A 25,017-nucleotide genomic window follows, 5' to 3' on the forward strand; every position below is an offset into this window, starting at 1 on the left:
TGTTTTTAAGTAATATTAACGGGCTTACGCTAGGCACTAGAGCATAGACAATAAGGCCTCATGCACACAGCTGTGCCCGTAATCACGGCCTGCGATAGCGGGCACGGGCGGCCGCATTTTTGGGCCATTCCCCCATACAAAGTGTCAGCTTTGTTGTATAGATTGGTGCAAGATGAGACAATATGACAAGAGATATCTCATTATCATGAGAAGTTGGGCAATTTAATGACAACTCACTTGTACTGCTGGGGGCGTTAAAAGGTAGGATAGGATCTCTATACACTATACCTACAGACAATAATCTGTATGCAGCTCGACCGTGTCATTCCCTGGTCTCCAGATAAACTACTGAAACATTAATTTATGACATATTCCCTTCAATTAAAAATAATTTATCACTTATATATTTATTTCCTAATTAAAACCAGATAGTGAAACATAATTTCTTTTTATTTTTTTATTCTATTCTCTGTACATGATTATAGAGCTATCTTACCTGAGCTGCAGTTAACAGCATTTAGAGATATGCTTTATAAAAGTCACATGGACCAGAGCAACCTGTGAACAGGAGGGGACCCATTGACTTTAATGGGAGAGTTTTCTAGGCATGCTCTGTGACCTGTCCAGAGGTCATTGTTCAGGAAGGGATAGGAGGGGAGCTGTGTCTATCACCTATTGTCAATGGTGGATCATGTGTGATCTATATATAGGTGTTACCTGTCATTGTAATGCTGCCTGTGATGATAATGAAATGACTGCTGAGAAGTGATCTCTACAGAACTGGAAGTGTCAGTCTATTGTGAGGCTCAGTGGCCAGAGTGACAGCTGCAAGATTTCAGAAAGTGAGTGAGCCTGACGGCCCACGACCATGGGCATGACAGTATCTCCCCTCTTACGCTCCCTCCTCTTGGGGCCAGAGTGAGAGAGAAACTTCTTCAGAAGAGTAGGAGCATTGAGGTTCTCCTGTGGCTGCCAGGATCTCTCTTCAGGACCAAACCCCTTCCAATCCGCCAAATAAAAAGTTCTTCCTCTTACTCTCTTGGTGTGCAAGATCTCCTGAATCTCGAAGGTGTCTGAAGGGCCGCTGGAAGCAACCGCAGAGCTAGGAGTCTTGGTATAGCGGTTCAGAACCACCGGCTTCAGGAGGGAGACATGGAAGGAGTTGGGGATCTTGAGGGTAGGAAGCAGCCGAAGCTTGTAGACGACAGGGATGATCTGCTGTAGGATCTCGAAGGGTCCGAGGAACCTGGGAGAAAATTTGTATGATGGCGCCCTCAGTCGGATATTCCTAGAGGACAGCCAGACCTTCGTGCCAGGGAGAAATTGAGGAGGTTCTCTTCTCCTCGTGTCTGCCTGTAGGTTGGAGGATCGAGTCTGCTGCCAGATATGCAGGAAGTCCCTAAAAGCAGAATCAGCTGATGGTACCTCGGACATAACGGGCACCGGGAGAGGAATTTGTGGGTGTTGGCCGTAGACAATGAAGAATGGTGCATTCCTTGTGGACTCACAAGAGTGATTATTATTCGAGAATCATGCTGCTTGGAGACGAAGTGGCGTAGGTAGTTCTCTAAGATCTGATTGATCTTCTCGGCTTGACCATTGGACTGAGGATGGTAGACTGAGGAAAAGTCCAATCTCACATTGAGGAGTCTACAGAGGGCTCCCCAGAACCTAGAGGTGAACTGGACCCCCCGATCAGACACAATATGCCGCGGCAAGCCGTGCAGGTGGAAGATGTGTTGGATAAACAGTTTGGACAGTCGAGGAGCAGACGGAAGACCGGTCAGAAGAACGAAGTGGGCCATTTTTGAAAATCGATCCATCACCACCCAGACAGTGCTGCATCCGGCAGAGGATGCGTCCACCTCCACCAAGAACTGTAGGGAAACGTCTGGATGATGGAGGATAGAGGCTGACGTGAAGGCACTCTTCAGGGTATTGAATGCGGACTCTGCCTCAGGAGTCCACACCTTGACATTCATGCCCTTCTTGGTGAGGTTAGAGATAGGAGATGTTAGTGAAGAGAAGTTTGGGATGAACTGTCTGTAAAAATTGGCGAATCCCAGAAAGCACTGTATGGCCCTCAAGCCTTGGGGACGTGGCCATTCCAGGACGACTTTACCTTTTCAGGATCCATCTTGAGACCTCTATTCGAAATTATGTAGCCCAGGAAGGGTAGAGCGTCTCTCTCAAATACGCACTTCTCCAATTTGGCGTACAGATGATTCTCCCTTAACCGCAGCAAGACTTGACGGACATGTTTCTGATGTGTCATAGGAACTGGAGAAAAAATTAAGATGTCATCAAGATAGACTACTACACAAACATAGAGTAGGTCACGGAAAATGGTATTCACAAACTCCTGGAAGACCGCGGGAGCATTACACAGGCCGAAGGGCATTACTAGATATTCATAGTGTCTGTCCCGGGTGTTAAATGCAGTCTTACATATACGGTCAAACAATTCTGAGATCAATGGCAATGGATACTTATTTTTCACCGTGATCTGGTTGAGAACCCGGTAGTCTATACAGGGACGAAGAGAACATCCTTCTTTTTGACGAAGAAGAACCCGACTCCTGCCGGGGAGGAAGACTTGTATATTAAGCCCCGCTCCAAGTTCTCTCTAACATAGGCGGACATAGACAGAGTCTCTGGCAGTGAGAGAGGATATACCCTGCCATGGGGAAGGCAAGCACCAGGAACCAGCACGATAGGACAGTGATACGCCCGATGTGGGGGCAGTGTCTCCGCCTCTTTCTTGCTAAAGACGTCCGCAAATGAAGCAAAATGACGTGGCAATCCTGCCAGTGACCGAGGCAGAGGAGACTGTGCCAAACGAATCTGTCCCAGGCAACAATTCTGACAATCGGGGCTCCACTGGAGAACCTCTCCAGAGTTCCAGTCCAGGACTGGGGCATGCAATCGGAGCCAAGGCAGGCCCAGCAACACAGGATCAATGGTTCTGGGTAGGACATAGAACGACAGCAGTTCGGAGTGGAGAGCCCCTACTTGGAACCTAAGTGGTTTGGTCACAGCAATAACTGGGTCTGGCAGGGGTAGACCATCTACTGAAGCAATTGTCAACGGGCTCTCCATAGGGGTGGTAGGCAACTGAAGAAGGTCCACCAGGTCTCTACGGATGAAATTAGCAGCGGATCCCGAGTCCAGATACGCAGAGACCTGATGAATTCTCTCGCCGGACACTATGGTCGCTGGTATGGACAATTTGGACAAAAGTCCTTTAGCAACCCTTGGCTTTGGGGCTTTTGGGGGCACAGGTGCACAAGATGGCCACCGAGGCCGCAATAAAGAAAAAGTCCCAAAGTGCGTTTGCGTTGTCTCTCCGCGGTGGATAGCTTACCCTGGTCCATCATCACAGACTCCTTAGGAGGATCGACATCTGAGGACAGCTCGGTTGCTGCAAAGTAGGTACCAGACTAGGAGGGTCTCCCGACTAACCTCTTGGAGGCGTTCTCGGATTCGCATATTAATCCGGGCAGACAGAAGGATGAGGTCATCCAGGGTAGATGGCAGGTCTCGAGTGGCAAGTTCGTCCTTAATCTTAGGAGACAGTCCATTCCAGAATGCAGCCACCAAAGCCTCATGGTTCCACAACAGTTCTCCCGCCAGGGTGCGGAAGTGGACGGAGGTGTCTCCTTGGCGTAGTTTAATCAAGGCAGCCGCTGCAGATGAGACCCATTCAGGCTCCTCAAACACCATTCGAAAAGTCCGTAGAAAGGCTTGGAAGTCATGGGTCTCAGGTCCTTGTCTCTCCCAGATAGGGTTCGCCCATGCAAGGGCCTTGCCAGTGAGGAGAGAGATGATGAAAGCGACCCTTGCGCCGTCAGATGAAAATGTCCTAGAATACGGGCTGAAATGGATCTGGCACTGGTTAAAAAATCCACGACAGGAACCTGCGCCTCCATCATAGCGGTCCAGAAGAGGCAAAGAAAAACGCGGGTCGACACTGCCAGGAGGTGTAGTCTGAGGATCAGCACTGCCAGGAGGTATAGTAGGAGGAACGGCAGCTCTTGCTTCCTGCTGACGAACGAGAGTGTTCAAAGCTTGGAGGAGTTGGTCCTGTCGAGACTGGAGATCCAGAAAATCCGCCCGCATCTCCTGTGACGTCGTCATGGTCTTGGATCAACCAGCAGGGTCCATGGCCTGAGCTTACTGTCACGAGGGGTTTGTGGACCCACTGGGCCGTACCGCCTTGGCGGTATGGCAGCTGGCCAACAGGACACAGGTCAGAGTCTATAGTTCGTATAGGGTACCTGTGGCAGCTCGGACAGTAGCAAGGCAGGCTAGGCAGGAACTTGGCAGCAGGTGGACGTCAGGTGTGGAGAAGCAGGTCAGGTGTAGAATACAGCACAGCACGGCTACAGCAAGCACGGCACTAGATCAGGATACAGGTTACAGGAACAGGAAACACTGGGAGCAGGAAACACTAGGGGGCCATTTGCAAGACAGACTAGGAATACAACAACAAAGCTCAAGCATAGAACTAGGGGGCTGGACCCCTCTTATAATCCAGAGTACTCACGGGTCAAAGTACGGTCAAACTACAGGATCCAGCATTGGTGAGTAGACGCGAGCGCTGGCTTCTCCTCGTGGCTGAGGCTGTCAGGGGAAGAACGGAGCTGACAGCCCGCAGCCACGGACATGAGACTTGGTTTGCTGCATCCCGCCGCCAATTTAGAGACTATCACATGGACTGCAACCTGAGGTCTCCCTGGAGAGAAGTCCTGATGCCTGTAAAGGGATTAAAGGGTGAAATCCAGGGCGTCACTTGGATTCCACATCTTTGGTTAGCCAGCGCCAATCGGATTGCCGCTTAGAGAGTCCACTGAAAGCAGCAGCATCAGAGAACTCACATACAAAGTTTATTATGGAGAGGGATTAACCCACGTGAGCCAGGTTTGAAACTAGGAGCAGGTTGCAGACTGCATATCAGGTTGTCTGAATCTGAAGTAATTGATATTGCAGCCTGAAACTTAGTGCAACATTTTGACCTCAAGTTGACCGCTAACATATGTACAAATCATTTTTTGTCAAAGGTGTTCATAGCCTTCAAATCCTTAATAGAAAAAAAGTATAAACTAACTGAACGGATGAAGCCAATTATTTTCAATGTGATTCAGAAGAGATTTTAGGGAACAGAGAGGTATGAAAAATGCCAAAATGCCCGCCTCTGTGTTATGATAAAAGACAGGTTAGTCAATAATTTATATGACATGAAACATCAACACAAAACCAAATCACCATGTCAAGTATGTCCATAAATAAAATCCCCATTGGCTGTAACATACATACTGTATAACGGCCTAAGTAAATGATTAGATCAGTCTTAATGCAGAAATTCAGGGACAATACTTTGTTTTCCTGAGCATCAACGTATGACTCCAGTCTGGCCCTATTAAGCACACAGAAACCATCCGTTTATAGCAGGAGATTCATACACTGTTGTTTTGCAAGCATTTTTATAATATTCTCTAATGAGTCTAATGCTATATATTGAACAAGATGCATTGATATGGTGATACACGGTTAACTAGGGTAAGTCACCCTTCTCAAGGTGCTAACCAAGGACTAGCTGAGGGACATCAGAGCTTATTAGGGCCAGATTGAACTCTTCCACTTCCATCCACAGCTACGTGCTGTAAAATCGAAAGCTAAACCTATACATTCACATGGGAACACATTTAGGACATATTACATATGACATATTACATATGACATGTTCATTGATTAGGCGAGCAAAGTAAAAAGGATTATGTTTTTCCACACAAAGATACAGAGTATTCAGGTCAATAAATGGTTAATTATTATGTCTTACATCATGGCAAAGAGAACATGGCAAAGAGAACAAAAGTCATTTTTCATTCTCACAGCAGAGCTTCTCATATGAAGATGATTATATCAATAGCTCTGAAGTGAGGTTTTCATGTCACCAGAAATTGTTAGTAGTGTTGCTGAAAGAATAGCTACCAAGCATGGCCTGAATAAAAAAACGAAAGAAAAAAAAACCCTAGGCCTGAATCTTCGAGTGGTTAGACTCCTTTTTGTTTCATAATGTTAAAATTGGTTTCTAATGTGCGAAGACCCAAATGCTTATTCATTTCAGATATTTCATGCAAATGATTTAAAGGAAAAAAAATGTGAAATCGTAACTTACAATATGCTTTACTGATTACCAAAAATTGACCATGCTAAAAATACTCCACTAGAATGCTACAAATACAAAAAGTGTAGTAGTGGTATTTATTGTAGTATTTGTGCTAAATAAGACCTTCAAAATGAACACTATATAATTGTGTTGACTTTACAAGCTGCCCAAAACTAGCAACAGGAATATTTTATCTTCCTGATCTAATGACATCATACACATTAGACAAATAATTAAATAGATATTTACTGTTCATAACCGGTCAGATCAGTTGGTTAGAGAATGAGTGAGGACATCGAGGCAGTAAGGATAAAGAAAGAAGGAGTATGTAGTATTGCAGTATTGTCATTTGTTTTGTAAGCTAATATGGCAATTCCCATTGTGGCAGATTGATAAGGGCGAAGAAAGTGCACCATAAATGAACCACTGACAATGCAGGCAAAGTAAGGCCAGATTCACACGGGCGTTGCGCATCTCGGACGTGAAAAACAGCAGTTATTCATGTCCGAGATGCATCCGCCATATCACGCATTCCCCATAGACTCGAGTCTATGGAGGGATGTGTGAAGCCTGAAAAAATAGGACACGTCCTATTTTCTCATGGACCCATCACACGATCCATTGAAGCAACGGCTGTTTGAATGGCCACATTGAATTATATAGGTCCATGTGACGGCTCGTGCGAATAAGGCCTTAGGCTGTGTTCACATCAGCGTTGCCCTTCCGTTGAAGGATTCCGACTGAGGTTTTCTGCGCGTTAACCCCTCAACGGAAAGGCAAACAGAAACCTTAGGTTCCGTTTGCATCACCATTGATCTCAATGGTGACGGAAACATTGCTAAAGGTTTCTGTTTGTCCTCTGTTGTTTGTGATGGAATCAATAGCGCAGTCAACTGATGTGAAGGGTGCGTTCGCATATATCAGTTGCATCAGCGTCAGTTTTTTTGTCTCTCAAATGATTATAACTTAATGCAAAACTGATGCAAAAATATTTCAGTTGCCATCAGGCTTTTTCAGTTTTTTACTACAAAACCATCAGTTGTCATTAGTTGTCATCAGTTTCTACCACAGTGGTCCACCAAAAAGTTAGTCTAGGGTCAGAAAATGTGGCAATTTTATCAGAGCGTTACACAGTCAGCCATGTCTCAGCGATTTATAAGGAAGAATATGGTCGGCTAGTTGCTGTTCACGGACATCTCACTAACTAGGCTCCTCTTACAGCGCCTTTATGAGGAGACCAGAATCCCAGAACAGTTTTGCTTGACTCACAGGAAGAATGCCCCCGTCTACCCAATATTTCAAAGGTATAGTAAGCGATGCATAGTTCTATGTAGAAGACTAGAAAAAAAAAGTACCATTTTACTGTAAGCAAAATAAAATAAAATATTTGTTTTAGGGATATTTTGCTGCAACGTAGCAGGGAAATGATTTTGGCGCTGGTATTACTTAAGCAGTTTATGGCACTATTATCTGGGCATTGTATAGTGGTGTTTACTATTATTTGGGGACTGTATGATATTATTTAGGCATTGTATGAGAGAAGTACTTGTTACTTGGGCATTGTATTACGCTAGAATGTGGGCACTGTAGGATTGTGGCACTGTCTTTATGCATAATATTGGTACATTTTATTGAGACATAATAAGGGTACTTTAGGCAGTGTTATTTGGATACTGTATGGGGACACTATGTTAGCATGACAACTCTGCTGGAGTCCTAAATTAGTCAGAATGGCAACACTATACACACATAGATGAGGCTCCGTATGCAGCTCCCCTGCCACTCCCTGTTATCTGTTGGAAGGGGGGCTATACTCCATCTCTTGTTGTAGACTATTAGTCTATGGACAATTTTCTGTTCATTAGCTCCCATGCCTTGTAGTTGCCATAAAGCACAATATACCGTGTTTCCCCGATAGTAAGACACCCCCGATTGTAAGACGTATCGGGGGTTTCAGGGGGGTCGGCTAATATAAGCCGTACCCCGAAAGTAAGACATATGTCTTACTTTCGGGAAAACACGGGGGTATTGCCGCCTCCTGCCCACTTCCGCGCCGCCCCCCTCTCCATACGTCACCGCGCCGGATATATCCGTCCTCAGCAGCTGCTAGTTCGCGCAGGAGGACGGATATATCCGTCCTGTGATGGCGCGGGTACTGAGACTGTACCCACGCGATCAGCGGCAGGAGCACGGCTGTTATACACAGCCTGGCTCCTGCTGCAACTGCCGGAATCGAAGCGCGCGCCGATTCCGGCAGTTTAACCCATTAAATGCCGCTGTCAATAGTGACAGCGGCATTTAATGTGTTTGACAGAGGGGGGAGCTCCCTCTGTCACCCGATCGGCGCCCCCGCAAACAAATCGCGGGTCGCCGTCGGGTTTCCATGACAGCCGGGGGTCTAACAAAGACCCCCAGGTCTGCCTTCAGCATCTGCCTGTTAGGCGATGCCGGAGGCATGACCTAATAGGTTGCCTGTCAGTTTTACACTGACAGGCAATAATGCTTCGGTATACTAAGTATACCAAAGCATTATATATGCGATCGGCACATCGCATAGTGAAGTCCCCTGGTGGGACTAAAAAAAAAAATGTAAAACAGTTAAATAAAGTTTGTGAAAAAAAATAAAAATTAGACAATTTTTTTCAAATATAAGACATACCCCGAAAGTAAGACATAGTGGGGCTTTTGGGGATAAAAAGAAAGTAAGACACTGTCTTACTTTCGGGGAAACACGGTAGTAAAGCAAATAACTACATTTAAAGACATAAATAATGGATGCATTTCTCTCTTCTACCTAGTTAAATCTAATGAATGAAATAAAAATTTAATACACAATACAATTCCTTTAAAATATTAAATGTGGTAGACAAGAATTTTTAGAAAACTCAGTTTTGGCAATGATTGCTCAGGATAATGTAAGAGAATTGTGGTAACAATTGAATCATGATGCCTGCTGTGAGAAAGTTTAGAATTTAGTTCTAATGAAAATCTCTCTTTCCGCTGTACTGCTTATATCACTGTAGGTCTATGCTTCATGAAATATAAACTAGGGCCCCCTTTCTTACCTTTCAACTTGTTTCTTATCCTTAGTGAAAACCACATGCTAAACTTAAACAAAAAGCCATCAGTTTAAGACTACATAAATAATTTCTACAGCTGGTAATGAGGCATTCTGAAAACAAATTTGAAATTATTTTTTTTTCTCGTTTCCTTGTAATTTAACAGTGGAAGTCGTTTTCTCCGTATAAATCCCGCTTGCTACCTAAGAGCTAAAAAATAAATAGAAAAACTAATAATTTAGTCACTGTGAATGAGGCAGTCTATGCATTACCTGGGATACAGGCCAACACCAACGTCCTGCATTTCTCCATCGCTGATGGTGAAGCTGTTACAGGTCAGCTGTAAAAACAAGCAAAGCAAATCTGGGATTAGTGGGTTTTGACCTAAAGGAAAAGAAACTGCAATAAATAAAGTCTAAAGCATTCAGCAAATTGCTGTAGAAGATCATAAAACACCCAGTGCCAGCACCGGAAAAAGAGCCAGGTATCACACGTGGCTTCCAGTCTCCTGCAATTTTTCAAGCATTTCTCAACGGGCAAACTAGTTCTATTCAGCAGAAAAAAACTGAAAATAAAGTGTTCTTAACCAGTGGAGAGAAAGAGGACCTGTTCAGCGGGTCAGCCGAGCACTTCTAGCTTTACAAACTCGAGCTTGTTAAGATGATGCAGTCAAATTGTGTGGCTTGGGCAAGCTTAGAGCAATACATTTATTAATTGGCACATGTAGTGGCTAGTTCTATTAACAACAGCTAATTATGTTTAAGGCTTAGAAAGAAAATAAATCCACACAAAATAAATGCTACTCTAGAGGTTATATATGGCAGCATAATTTCAAATGAAATACTGTTCTCTGTTCCTGGAACATGTTGCCACCTAGGTAGATAAAGTTCAGAAAAAATATTTATTTCTATTATGCCAGTATGGGTGTGTTTTTAGTGCTCAGTTATGTAACCGATATAGTTTTTAGATATTTGGGATACACGTCACATTCCAATTCAATTCACTTTACTAGCGATTTGTGTCAACTTTAGAAATTATTTCTTTCAATCTGGCAAGGAGGTGTATACTGCAATAATCATGAAGCGTGCACTTCCATTATGGGAGAGCTCCTACTTCTGCTGAGAACAGGGGCAGCTTAAATTTTTGTGCACGTACACAAATATTTGCCAGTGCTATTGTGCACAGCAGGTTTAGGGCTGCACAAGCCTAATGGCAACTATAATAGCACATTTACAGTGGTGACACCATTTGCAGACACGTCACAGAGGTGCACACTGTAAGACTATTGCAGTATGCACTTCCCGGACAGAATCTTTTAAAGGATATATTATAGACTTCTATATGTCTGTTTTTTATATATATATATATATATATATATATATATATATATATATATATATATATATGTTTTTATGTCTAAACATTTGCAATTTTATATTGGTGTACCAAAGTTGTTATTATAAACCGCTATTCAAACTAGTATTATAGCAGTGGTGTAACGATCGCAGAAGGTGTGACTGCGACCGGGCCTGGAAAGAATGGGGGCCTGCAGGGGGCCCGACCCGGATCCCCCTCAGACTGAAGCATCAGTCGGTCTGTGCCATATACAAGACATATGTCTCTCCCTGGCAGCATCAGGACGTTACATGCGACGCAGCACATAATGTGCTGATGCTGGACGTTGTGTCCTGCATTGCATAGAATGTCCTGACTCTGCCTGGTGTCAGGACCTTGTATGCGCCGCGCCACAGACTGGGCCTGATTTGGTTATCTGAGAGGATCTAGGGACAAGAGAAAACAGAGAAACCGTGAGCTTTTTTTTTTAGATACAGTACTGTGAAAAAGTTTTAGGCAGTTGTGGAAAAAAATCTGAAAAGTAAGAATGCTTTCAAAAAATAAAAGTGTTAGTTTTTTTATTAATTAACAAAATACAAAGTGAATGAACAGAAAAAAATTCTAAATCAAATAAATATTTGGTGTGACCAACCTTTGTCTTCAAAATAGCATCAATTCTTCTAGGTACACTGGCACAAAGTCATAGATGTGTATGATTAACCAATTATACCAAACAGATGATAACACATTCATTAACTGTAACAAAAACAGCTGTGTAAATAGCTTATACCTGGGTGAGGAACAGGCAAACTCTGCTACAAAGGTGAGGTTGTAGAAGACAGTTTCAAGTCACAGGTCCACCATGGCAAGACTGAGCATAGCAACAAGACACAAGGTAGTTATACTGCATCAGCAAGATCTCTCCCAGGCAATGATTTAAAAGCAGACTGGGGTTACAAGATGTGCTGTTCAAGATCTTTTGAAAAAGCAGAAATGGGCAACATTGAGGATCGTAGACACAGTGGTTGGCAAGGAAACTTAGTGCAGCAGATCAAGGACACATCGTGCTTACTTCCCTTCTAAATCGGAAGATGACCAAGAGTGCCATCAGCTCAGAACTGGCAGAAACCAGTGGTACCCATGTACACCCATCTACTGTTCGAAGAAGTCTGTCCAGAAGTGGCCTTCATGGAAGAATTGTGGCCAAAAACCTATAACTTTGATGTGGAAACAAGGCCAAGCAACTCAACTATGCACGAAAACATAGGAACTGGGGTGCAGAAAAATGGCAGCAGGTGCTGTGGACGGATGAGTCAAAATTTGAAATATTTGGCTGTAAGAGAAGGCAGTTTATTTGCCGAAGGGCTGGAGAGCGGTACAATGATGAATGTCTGCAGGCAACAGTGAAGCATGGTGGAGTTTCCTTGCAAGTATAGGGCTGCATTTCAGCAAATGGAGTTGGGGATCTAGTGACGATTAACAGTGTTCTCAATGCTGAGAAACACAGGCAGCTACCTAGGCTCCATGCACACGACCGTATTTTTCATCAGTAATTACTGACAGTAATTACTGGCAGTAATTGCGGACCCATTTATTTCTATTGGCCACGGACACCATTATTTTTATTGATGGGTGTCCATGCTGAAAAAATTATAGAACCTGTCCTATTCTTGTCAGTAATTACAGCAAGGACTCTCCCATAGAAGTCTATGGGAGCTTCCGTAAATACTGACGGTATAAGGATGTGCATCCATATACTGTCCGTATTTACGGAAGCGTTGCTATGCAACATGCTGATGACATCATTTGCATCCCTCCTCTTTTTTACAGACCCGTATATACGAATGGAATACAGATTCAATACGGACCATATTTACGGACAGTATTTTGTATATATGGATGAAATACGGATGCCTACAGATCCGTATTTATGGACAGTATTTCGGGATAGATGAAAATACGGTCGTGTGCATGGGGCCTTATCCATCATGCAATACCATCAGGGAGGCATCTGTTTGGCTCTAAATTTCCTCTGCAGTAGGACAACGACCCCAAACATACAGCCAATGTCATTGTAACGTCTATGGCCGAGGGCCATTGTTCAAACTTACCCTCTGATGACCCCGGCCATGAACATCTGTGTTCTCGGCAGCATCTCCCTCTAGGGAGACGCTGGCACTCACTTCCGGGTTCTGGAACGGTTTCCCAAAGGGCGCGCGCGCCCGCGTGTACACGGCCTTAAAGGGCCAGTACGCGTCCAGCTGTCATTAATCAGTAATTAGCCCAGAATGCTGCTGGACTATAAAAGGGGCTCTGCTCACTTGATCCTTGCCTGAGCATTGTTGTATACTTAAAGTTTGTCTTGCAAATGGTGGTCTAGTGTTTTCCAGTTCCCAGTGTTACTTGTTCCTGCTGCCTGTACCCTGTATCCCGTGCTACCGTCCCTCTGTGACATCTACAGTGAAAGTCAAGTCGTGTCTTCCGCTGCATCTACTGTGCCATCTACAGGGAAAGTCAAGTCGTGTCACTACTACTGTCTACTTTGACTCAGGTACCCGTTCTGGACTATAGACATTGTTTTGTGCCTATTTGGCCAGCTGCTATCCTGCTATGAGGTACGGCCCAGTGGGTCCACACCCTGCGCCGTGACAGTCATTAAGAACTATCTTCAGCGTAAAGAAAAACAAGGAGCCCTGGAAGTGATCATATGACCCCCACAGAGCCCTGATCTCAACATCATCGAGTCTGCTTGGGATTACATGAAAAGACAGAAGGGTTCGAGGAAGCCTACACCCACAGAAGATCTGTGGTTAGTTCTCCAAGAGGTTTGACACATCGTCCCTGTTGAGTTCCTCCAAAAACTGTGTGCAAGTATACCTAGAAGAATTTATACTGTTTTGAAGGCAAAGGATGGACACACAAAATATGGATTTGATTTAGATTTTTCTTTTGTTCATTCACTTTGTATTTTGTTAATTGTTAATTTTGAAAGCATTCTTACTTAATTTTGCAGATGTTTTTCACAATTGCCTAAAACTTTTGCACAATACTGTATTTCTGATCTGGGAGAGGGATCTGAACTGAAGGGGCCAGTCACGGGGCCCACCTCTCGATGGATGCGCCCCTGTGTCCTAGCTTCCGTTTATAATGGAACCGTGACATGTATGCCAGATTCTTGTCATCAAAAATACTAGAAGGCACAATGGAAACCTTGATATACCACACTAATGCAAGTGTAAACTTTTTTTTATGTGAATATTTTGCAAAACAAAATGAAATAAATTTAGAACAGCAAACAATGTTGCACAGCTTTCAACCTCCCAATGTACAATGAATATTGTTTTTATTATTCATGATATAAATGATGCTATATAAGGTCACAATGCTGCATAAGGTAACATCGTCACATTTCTATTAAGTGTAAGGGTATGTTCACACGAGGTCATTACGTCCGTATTTCGGCCGCAAGTACCGGACCGAAAACCATGCAGGGAGCCGGGCTCCTAGTATCATAGTTATGTACGACGCTAGGAGTCCCTGCCTCGCTGCCGGACAACTGTCCCGTGCTGTAATCATGTTTTCAGTACGGGACAGTTGTCTCGCAGCGAGGCAGGGACTCCTAGTGTCGTACATAACTATGATGCTAGGAGCCCGGCTCCCTGCACTGTGTTCGGTCCGGGACTTGCGGCCGAAATACGTCCGTCAATTACGGACGTAATGACCTCGTGTGAACATACCCTAAGACTTGAAAATCCTTATACTATAAATACACAAAAATACACTCTGAAGTGGGCAGCTTATGCCTAAAAAAAGTTTGCTTGACCTTAGCTATATCAAAATTTATTGTTTCACCACTAAAACATCATATGTTTCAAGTAACTAAGCAATGAGGCATTTAAGCAGAATATTCCTGCTCTCTTAAAAACCTATTAGCCGAGAGTTCACTAGAACAGTATGCCAAAAGTTTCAAAAGTTTATATAGGATTAGAGATTGTGAAGTTACACCTTGGGAGTCAAAAATGAATCTTTACGTGAACAGAAGTGTGAAAACACAAATAACACGTTTATTTGAGGGCAACAAAATTGCTTTTTCCATTGAGCTGAAAAAGAAAAACAGACAGCCCATTCATGTGGTAAGCTAAAGTGGCCATTTATAGAAAGAGAACCCATAAGGGTATGTTCACACGCAGTGACCAGAAATGTCTGAAAATACAGAGCTGTTTTCAGGCGAAAACAGCTCCTGATTTTCAGACTTTTTTTTAACAACTCACGTTTTTCGCAGCGTTTTTTTAAGGCCGTTTTTTTTGTAACTGTTTTTCAATGGAGTCAATGAAAAACGCCTCCAAAAAGTCCCAAGAAGTGTCCTGCATTTCTTTTGACGAGCCGTCATTTTACGCGCCGTATTTTGACAGCGACGCGTAAAATAGAGGCTCGTGGGAACAGAACATCGTCATTTCCATTGAAAGCAATGGGCAGATATTTGTAGGCGTATTAGGGGCATTTTTTCAGGCGTAATTTGATGCGTAAAACGCCCGAATTACGTCTGAAACCACTGCGTGTGAACATAGCCTCAGAGTTAATATAATGATTTCTGCAGCAAATTTAGACAGCCCACTCACAAAAATGGGAAGTTGTAAAGTCTCTGGGGTAGATAATTGGTATTCGAAAATATAAAATTCTGAGATATTTGCATCTACAATATTTAACTCTCAGAAGCCTGGTATGGTTTTCACAAAATACTTCTCTAAGGCAGGGTGTGATTTTGTCTTTTAAAGAACATTTCACCCGCCGGATATTTTCGCTATTAACTTAGTTAATTTGTTTGTTTCACCTGAAAAACCATTAAAAGTTTTATGGGCCAATACATTATCATTTTTAGCAGTATTGTACATGGTAGAAAAAGGCCCATACCAAAGAGCAAAGTGGACCCCCCATCAGGGGCGTAACTAGGAAAGACTGGGCCACATAGCAAACTTTTGACTGGGCCCCCCCCCCTCCCCTGAGTGCCACACAACCCCTTCCCTTGTAGATAGTGCCTCCCTGTAGATTCCGCCACACAGCACCCCGCTGTAGATCGCATCATACAGCCCCCTGTAGATAGCACCATACACAGCCCCCTGTATATAGCACCATACAGCCCCCCTGTAGATAACGCCATATAGCCCCCCTGTGTATAGCGCCATACAGCCCCCTGTATATAGCACTATACAGCCCCCTGTATATAGCACCACACAGCCCCCTGTATATAGCGCCATACAGCCCCCCTGTATATAGTGCCATACAGTCCCCCTGTATATAGCACCATACAGCCCCCCTGTATATAGCACCATACAGCCCCCTGTATATATCGCCATACGGCCCCCCTGTATACAGCGCCATACGGCCCCCCTGTATACAGCATCATACAGCCCCCCTGCATATAGAAACATACAGCCCCCTGTATATAGCGCCATACAGCCCCCCTGTATATAGCGCCATACAGCCCCTGTATATAGCGCCATGCAGCCCCCCTGTATATAGCACCATACAGCCCCCCTGTATATAGCACCATACAGCCCCCCCTGTAGATAACGCCATACAGCCCCAACCCCCCCCCCCCAAAAAAAAAAAGAAACCGGCCTGCACCCTCTGGTTTGTCCCACAAAAGATATGTATCCCCTATCCACAGGATAGGGGATACATGTGTGATCGCTGGGACCCCCTGCGATAAGGAGAACAGGGGACCGAATGTTCCCCGAAGTTCTCCATAAGAAACCTCAGACTTCCAGGGTCTGTGTCCGGCAGCTAAATAAAAATGAAAGGAGCGCTGGTCACGCATGCACACAAGCACAACCGATGCTTCATATATTTCTACGGAGCTGCCGACACAGACCCCGGAAGTCTGAGTTTTCTCCTGGAGAACTTAGGGGGAATTTCGGTCCCCCGTTCCCCTTATCGCATGTATCCCCTATCCTGTGGTTTTGTAGGAACAACCCCTTTAATGGCAGAGAGGGGAGATACATCCCTGCTCTGCCGTAGTGCTCAGTGGCGTCGCACTGCAGCAGGCATAGTAGCTGCTAGCGGAGCCTCCGGCCATGGGGGGGCCCCTCATGCCACGGGCCCAATAGCTGCCGCTATGGCTGCTACAGCGGTAGTTATGCCACTGCCCCCCATTATGGTGCTGGTTTTTGTAACCAGGAGAAAAGTGTCTGATTTTGGTTTTGTTTCCTCTTCCACGTCATTTCCATGACTTTCCCAGGCCAGTCCCCCACCCGCTTACTTGCTAGCAATGCAGTGCAGTTCCTCTGTGGAGGGGAGTCCTGCACTGGTACTTGCCACCCAATAGCAAAGGGGTTGTGACCAAACAGCCTGGTTTCACTCTCCCCAGGGGCCTCATAGCAGCCACATGGCTGCCTCTACAGAATGAAGCCAATCTTTTTTTGTATAGTGTTGTGCTCATGAGAATTACCATGCTCAGTTACTATCCAAAACTTTGCAAATGTGAATAATATTTTGGTTATATTATTGTACTGCCCCAAATAAAAGCTACACAAGCACATAGAGAAATTTTACCGGTGTGCAGTATGGCTGGGTTCAAATGGGGTTTTTAGCAGGGAAAAAACGCTGCAAGATACGCTTTCTCTGTCTTCCATTGATGTCAATGGGAGGTCAGAGACGTAAACGCCCGAAGATAGGGCATGTCCCTTCTTTTCCTGCGAGCCGTTTTTTCCGCTCGCAGGAAAAAAACACCTCCGCCTCCCATTAAAATCAATGGGAGGCATTTTTGGACGTTTTTTGGCGCGCTTTCCGACGTGATTTCCGCGTCAAAAAACGAGTAGAAAAACTCTGTGTGAACTGACCATCATAATGTTTTTTTTTTGTTTTTTTTATCCCGAATTATGCTAAACCAATGTTGGACATTATTCAAACCATTAGAGTAATTATTTTTTAGAATACATTTTTATTTTCTGTTAATTATTTCACTTTTCTACGGTATAATTAACATTTTCTCAAGTATATAACTACTAATTGGTATTTGACTTGCAATTATACACATAAAATGAAGTGGTGTTTACTAACTCTATTAACAGTATGTACCAGATAAGAATTCTAAAATTATTAAAAATCACACATTTTTAACTTAAAAAAAACTTTTTTTTTTATATGTATAAATTTACAGCTTTTAATCTTAAAATCTATTTCCTAAAATAGGTAATTTAAATGACTTAAACAAGTGAAAAATAGTGAGACTATCTAAGGTAGGAACCATAGGTTTCCATTTTCATCACCATTGAACCATTGATTTCAATGGTGATGGATCCGGTGCAAATGGTTGCCGTTTGTCACCGTTGTTTAAGTGTTCCGTCATTTTGACGGAATGAATAGCGCAGTCGTCTACGGTATTGATTCCTTCAAAACTACTGAAGCATTACACAACGATGACAAGTGGAAACCATTTGCACCGGATCCGTCATCATTGAAATTAATGGTGATGCAAACGGAAACCTATGGTTTCTGTTTGTTTCAATTTGGATTCCGTTCATGGGTTCCCCTAATGGAAAGGTCAGACGGAACCTATGAACAGAGCCCCGCCGCAGATGTGAACGAAGCCTAAGGCTACATTCACACGACAGTTAAAAACAGACGTGTGACGGACGTTTTTTGAACTGCGGTCACATGCCCATTTTCAGAACAATAATGTTCTATGGGTGTATTCATACGACCGTTTTTTTAACGGCCCGTGAATATTGGCCGTCAAAAAATAGGACATGTCCTATTTTTGGCCATCAATACATGTAACAACTGTTAAAAATGGATCTGTGGCATGGGTATTCAAGAGGCACTATTGGTTCCCTTGCTGGCTATTGGCGGCGCGATAACATCTCGCCGCCTTCGCAGAACCAGTGAAGACTAGAGACCACACCTGTAGATAGCGCTGCATCGGTGAGTGTGTAGGGCATTCAGGTGGAATTTTATTAATAAATGTCGGGTATTGTTGCGCTCACTACAAGGGTACTGTGGCGCTAGTACAGGGAGCATTGTGCATAATTGTCAACGGGAAGTGAACTTTCCAGGACTGTCCAGAATTTACAGATACAATCCCGGAAAATTACTACAGGGAGGGGGGAGGGTGTGGTTCTTTCTCCAGAGAGGTGTGTGTGGCATTATCTACATCGGAACTGTGTGGCATCATATACAGGGGGTCTGTTTGGCATCATCTACAGGGGGTCTGTGTGGCATCATCTACATTGGGGCTGTGTGGCATCATCTACATCTGGGCTGTGTAGCATCATCTACACTGAGGCTGTGTGGCATCATCTACATCTGGGCTGTGTAGCATCATCTACAGTGAGGCTGTGTAGCATCATCTACAGTAATGCTGTGTGGCATCATCTACAGTAAGGCTGTGTGGCATTATCTACAGGGGGCCCTGCATCACTTATAGGGAGGCGGTGTGGCATCATCTACAGGGGGTCTGTGCGGCATTATCTACAGGGAGACTGTGTGGCATCATCTACAGGGGGGCTGTGTGGCATCATCTACAGGGGGGGCTGTGTGGCATCATCTACTGGGGGCCCTGCATCATCTATAGAGAGGCTGTGTGGCATCATCTACAGGGGGGCTGTGTGGCATCTTCTACAGGGAGTTTGTGTGGCATTATCTACAGGGAAGCTGTGTGGCATCATCTAAAGGGGAGCTGTGTGGAATCATCTACAGGGGGGCTGTATGGCATCATCTACAGTGGGTCTGTGTCGCATCATCTACAGGGAGGCTGTGTGGCATCCTCTAGATCGTAGTTATGAAATGTAAAATTAAATTCATCCGTTTTTTGGTTTTTTTAACGGCCATGAAAAACAAATGCAAAACGAATGTTAAAAGGCCATTAAAAATGGACAGACGGACTGGAAACGGATGAAAATTTGGAGACCCACTGATGCAAAACGGCCATGAAAAACTGACAGTTGATCAGTTTTTAATGGCCATTTTTTTTCACTGTCGTGTGAATGTAGCCTAAGGCTTGTGAGGTTGTGTAGCACCATCTACAGTAAGGCTGTGTGGCATCATCTACAGTAAGGCTGTGTGGCGTCATCTACAGGGGGCCCTGCATCATCTATAGGGAGGCTGTGTGGCATCATCTACAGGGGGTCTCTGTGGCATTATCTACAGGGAGGCTGTGTGGCATCATCTACAGGGGGCTCTGCATTATCTATAGGGAGGCTGTGTGGCATCATCTACAGGGGGGCTGTGTGGAATCTTCTACAGGGGGTCTGTGTGGCATTATCTACAGGGAAGCTGTGTGGCATCATCTACAGGGGAGCTGTAAAGGATCTGCCAGACACAGCTTCTGTGTCGACGCCCGTGGTTAATCAGTCTGCACCTGCTCCTAGGTCTGATAGAGTGACTCGATCTGCTACCACTCAGGCTGGTAGGCTCAGGAGTCGGAGAACCTATCACAGCCTGGCCAGATGGTTCTAGCTCCCGCCCTCGGTCTATTTATACCTTCATTTCCTGCTTGTCTTTGCCTGTGATTCTTTCTCGTTTCCTGGCTCTGCTGCTCCTGCTATTATTATTGACCTTGCTTCATTTTGACCCTGGCTTTACGGACTACGCTCCTGCTCTGCGTTTGGTACCTCGTACACTCCTGGTTTGACTCGGCTCGTTCACTACTCCTGTTGCTCACGGTGTTGCTGTGGGCAACTGCCCCATTTCCCTTATCTTCTGTGTACCCTTGTCTGTTTGTCTGTCGTACACATATTGAGCGTAGGGATCGTCGCCCAGTTGTACGCTATATCCTAGGACGGGCCATGCAAGTAGGCAGGGACTGAGTGGCGGGTAGATTAGGGCTCACCTGTCTGTCTCCATAACCCGTCATTATAGGAGCTGTGTGGTATCATCTACAGGCGGCTGTGTGGCATCATCTACAGTGGGTCTGTGTGGCATCATCTACAGGGAGGCTGTGTGGCATCATCTAGATCGTAGTTGTGAAATGTCAAATTAAATTCATCAGTTTTTTGTTTTTTTAACGGCCATGAAAACCAGAATGTTAAAAGGCCATTAAAAATAGACAGATGGACTGGAAACGGATGAAAATTTGGAGACCCACTGATGCAAAACGGCCATGAAAAACTGCCAGTTGATCAGTTTTTAATAGCCATTTTTTTCCACTGTCGCGTGAATGTAGCCTACGGCCTTATTCACACGACAGTGAAAAAAAATGTCCATTTAAAACTGATCAACTGTCAGTTTTTCATGGCCATTTTGCATCAGTTTGTCTCTAAATTTTCATCCATTTCAAGTCCATCTGTCCGTTTTTAATGGCCGTTTGACATCCATTTTGCATCAGTTTTTCATGGCCGTTAAAAAAACTGATGAATTTCATTGGTCAGGCTTTTTTTGTCCCAACCCCCTGAAAACAACCAAAGGAAGGTCACATGTTCACCTAGACACTATTTACAGCCTCCCTGTAGATGATGCTACACGCCCCCTGTATATGATGCCACACGCATCCCTGTAGATGATGCCACACTCCTCCCTGTAGATGATGCCACACGCCTCCCTGTAGATGATGCCACACGCCTCCCTGTAGATGATGCCACACGCCTCCCTGTATATGCCACACACCTCCCTGTAGATGATGCCACACCAGCCTCCCTGTAGATCGTGCCACACCAGCCTCCCTGTAGATCGTGCCACACCAGCCTCTCTGTAGATCGTGCCACACCAGCCTCCCTGTAGATCGTGCCACACCAGCCTCCCTGTAGATGCCACACCAGCCTCCCTGTAGATGCCACACCAGCCTCCCTGTAGATGCCACACCAGCCTGCCTATAGATCAAGCAACATACTCACGAGAGCAGCGCCGTCTCTCCTCTTCTTCACTTGTGGTCACTCGTCTGCACGGGATCTGGCAAGGCAGCGCGACGGGGCGATGACGTCATCGAGGCGCCTTCAAACCCGAGTGACCACAGACGAGTGACCACACCTGAAGAAGCGCTGCAACAGTGAGTATGCCAACGATAGCCAGCAAGGGAACTAGTAGTTCCCTTGCCAATCCCCATGTAACAGATCCGTTTTTAACGGTTGTTACATGTATTGACAGCCGTTAAAAATGGATCCATTGACTTCTATGTGGGCCGTCAGGCCGTTAAAACGGACAAAAATAGGACATGTCCTATTTTTTGACGGCCATTATTCACGGGCCGTTAAAAAAACGGCCGTGTGAATGCACCCATAGAATATCATTGTTCTGAAAACGGCCATGTGAAAGCCGTTAAAAGGACGGCCATCACATGGCCGTTTTTCACTGTCGTGTGAAAGAGGCCTAAGGCTTGGCATCTTAATAAAGGACATAACAAATAGTTTTCAGAATTCCAATATATGTAAATGTAAATGTTTTTAGATTTTAACATATCAATTTTATTTATTTTCTATTATGTTACCACACATGTAACTTAGAACAAATTAATATTTTTTTATCGCAATAAAATGTCAACAAATGCAATTTATTGATAATATGCATAACAATAAAGCATTTTTCACATCTCAGACAGGATAGACAGATGTGTCTCACAGCTCTGGGACCCGCACCTTTATTGAGAACGCTATACCGAGATTACTATTCGGCAATTTCTGTACCTGTCATAGAAAATAATAAAGAGAGCCGTGCGCATGCGTGGCCAACTCTCCACATAGTCCCCGTTTGGAATCGACAGCTAGCAGGTCAGGTTACCCCTGTTCTTGATATAGGTGCGAATGTGCCATAGGTGTCTGAGATGGGAATAAGCCTTTAAGACATACTGGCAGCTTTAAATGCATACAATCAGTTCCTTTATTGGTAAAACAAATTCAGTTAAATGTCAAAATGCGCACATCATCTATAATCTTTTCTGATACGAAGGCTACAGTATGTAGCATGCTGCATCTCTCATTTTCTTTCATTATTAATGAAATCCTGTAAAGCAGATGATGTGCACTCTAACTTGACAGGTCACTAACTATATTTTCATAGCTGTCCACATAAATTATTAACATGACATTTACATTAAAGAAAAAGGCACATAAAGGCTAATAAAATCTCTTATCGATTTTCTGATCCCCATCTGAAATCATTATTGATTTTGCCTTTATTAGGCTTCCTTTACACACACTTTCTGTGTGGCGTTTTTTTACAAAAAAAAACCTTTTCTTTTTTCGTAAAATGGTGCTTTTTTAATGGCGTTTTTGGTGGTGTTTTTGAAATTGCAAATAGTGCGATTAAAAGATCAAGTAAAGCGAAGGTTCCTCTTTGAAACACGATTATTTTATCATAAAAAAATGCTACACACATTGACACATGCTTTTTTTTTTTTTTAAGAGGCTTTATCTTAAAAAAAGCAAACAAAAAAGAAATTCCACTATATGCTGGAGAAAACACCAAGCCAGGCTTGCTGCGATTTTGAAAAAATGCACTGAGCCAAAAAACAAAACATACGACAATACAGAATTAAAAAAAGCCACAAAAAAAGGAACGGTTTGTAGTGCATTTAATGTTTTCCTATTGACAGGGGCATAGCTAAGGTTTTTGGTCCCTGGTGCAAGAATTCAGCTTGGGCCCCCTACCCAACACCACTAGACATCTGCGCAAGCCTATGCTTACCCGCCTTGCCCAAAAGCCCACATGGATGCCCCCACAGTATAATGCCCCCCATAGCTGCTTCCACAGTATAATGCCCCCATACACTATAATGCTCACCATAGCTGCCCTCCACACAGTAGAATCCCACCATAGCTGCCCCCACAGTATAATGCCCCTACAGTACAATGCTCCCCATAGCTGCCCAATACAGTATAATGCTCCTATAGCTGCCACCATATCAGCCCCCCATCCTATACCCAGCATACCCAGGCCATATGTGCCTAAAAGAAAAATAATAAAATAATTACTTACCTATCCCCGTTTCCAGCATGATTGGAGGAGATCCTTCTCCTCCTTTGGCATGTGCTATGAGTGACTTCATGCAGACAGGCGCGATGACATCATTACATCGTGCGTCTCTGCGCCGAGCCACTCATGGCTTATGGCACAGTGAATTCTGAAGCAAGGAGCCGTCAGCTCCTTGCTCCAGCATTGAACTCAACTGTATCTGCGTCCTCAGGACACAGGTCAGCAACACGTTCAGCGCTGTGTGGCAATGGGGGCCCTGTGGGCCCCCCAGTCTTAGAGGCCAAGTTGTAACTACGACCCTTAGGGTATGTTCACACGGCCTATTTACGGACGTAAATCGGGCGTTTTTGCCCCGAATTACGCCCGAAAATAGCGCCTCAATAGCGCTGACAAACATCTGCCCATTGAAAGCAATGGGCAGACGTTTGTCTGTTCACACGAGGCGTATATTTACGCGCCGCTGTCAAATGACGGCGCGCAAATAGACGCCCGCGTCAAAGAAGTGACCTGTCACTTCTTTGGCCGTAATTGGAGCCGCTATTCATTGACTCCAATGAATAGCAGCGCTAATTACGGCCGTAATTGACGCGGCGTTCAAGCGCCTGCACATGCCGGTACGGCTGAAATTACGGGGATGTTTTCAGGCTGAAACATCCCCGTAATTTCAGCCGTTACGGACCCCCGCCGTGTGAACATACCCTTATAGTTACACCACTGCCTATTCATTTCAAGCTAACATCTGGCTGCAGTTTTTTTTTCCCTAAATATGCTGCATTTGAAACCGCCCTTAGGCACTGTTTGCATCTAGATAAAAATGTGGCTGCATGATTTATGGGGCATGTCCTTGCTCTCTTTCATGTTTTCATTTATTTTAGGACTTTACCTATACTTATGTATATATGTGTATGTGTATATATATATATATATATATATATATATATTTATATACATACATACATACATACATATACCTTGTCAACAGGTCATTCAACTAAGCCATCATAGTGATTGAATCACAATTGTAAGATATACCGGGAAGCATGGAGAGAACTAAAGGGATAATGGGCGTCCTATGTCAGAAATATTTGATACAGATATCTGACCAATATTTTTTGCCTGTTGCGAATAAAAAGATTTTTCTAATTCATTTCCAGGAAGAAGACAAATTCTCAGCCTCTCGGGACATTGTTTAAACACAATTTAGAATCTGGCCTACAAATTTATAAGGATTTATATCCCATTAATGAATTCTTGACCTTGCTTTGTTGGAAAAACAACAGTTTCAAATTAATGAATACAAAACTGACAAACAAACCAGTATCAGGAGAATAAAGGTTGCTTATTTGTAAAGCAACGACCTGAAAATATTCATGCATAGCCTAAAGTCCCCTAAGTTAGGCCAGAGCTAGTATTGGTCTGCTGGGATATTAGTATATTGAAATATTCTAATAATGTAAACTATAAGCCGCTGGCTATATTTAAATATTATTGCAATGGATTATGCAAATAATGCGGTAAACGTCACATGATATTGAAACTGTTTGATATGTT

The 25,017-nt window shown here is 44.1% G+C and overlaps 1 protein-coding gene across 1 annotated transcript in view; it reads right to left on the minus strand.

Annotated features, from left to right (window-relative positions):
* Window positions 1-25,017, minus strand: part of SMYD3 (SET and MYND domain containing 3) — a 655,697-nt gene that overhangs the window by 189,121 nt on the left and 441,559 nt on the right. Inside the window, exon 6 of the mRNA XM_075862906.1 lies at window positions 9,501-9,568. Coding sequence (XP_075719021.1) covers window positions 9,501-9,568 — 68 coding nt within the window. The remainder of the gene's footprint in view (window positions 1-9,500; window positions 9,569-25,017) is intronic.

The sequence above is a fragment of the Rhinoderma darwinii genome, chromosome 4 (assembly GCF_050947455.1).
Source record: "Rhinoderma darwinii isolate aRhiDar2 chromosome 4, aRhiDar2.hap1, whole genome shotgun sequence".
NCBI classification, from domain to species: domain Eukaryota; kingdom Metazoa; phylum Chordata; class Amphibia; order Anura; family Rhinodermatidae; genus Rhinoderma; species Rhinoderma darwinii.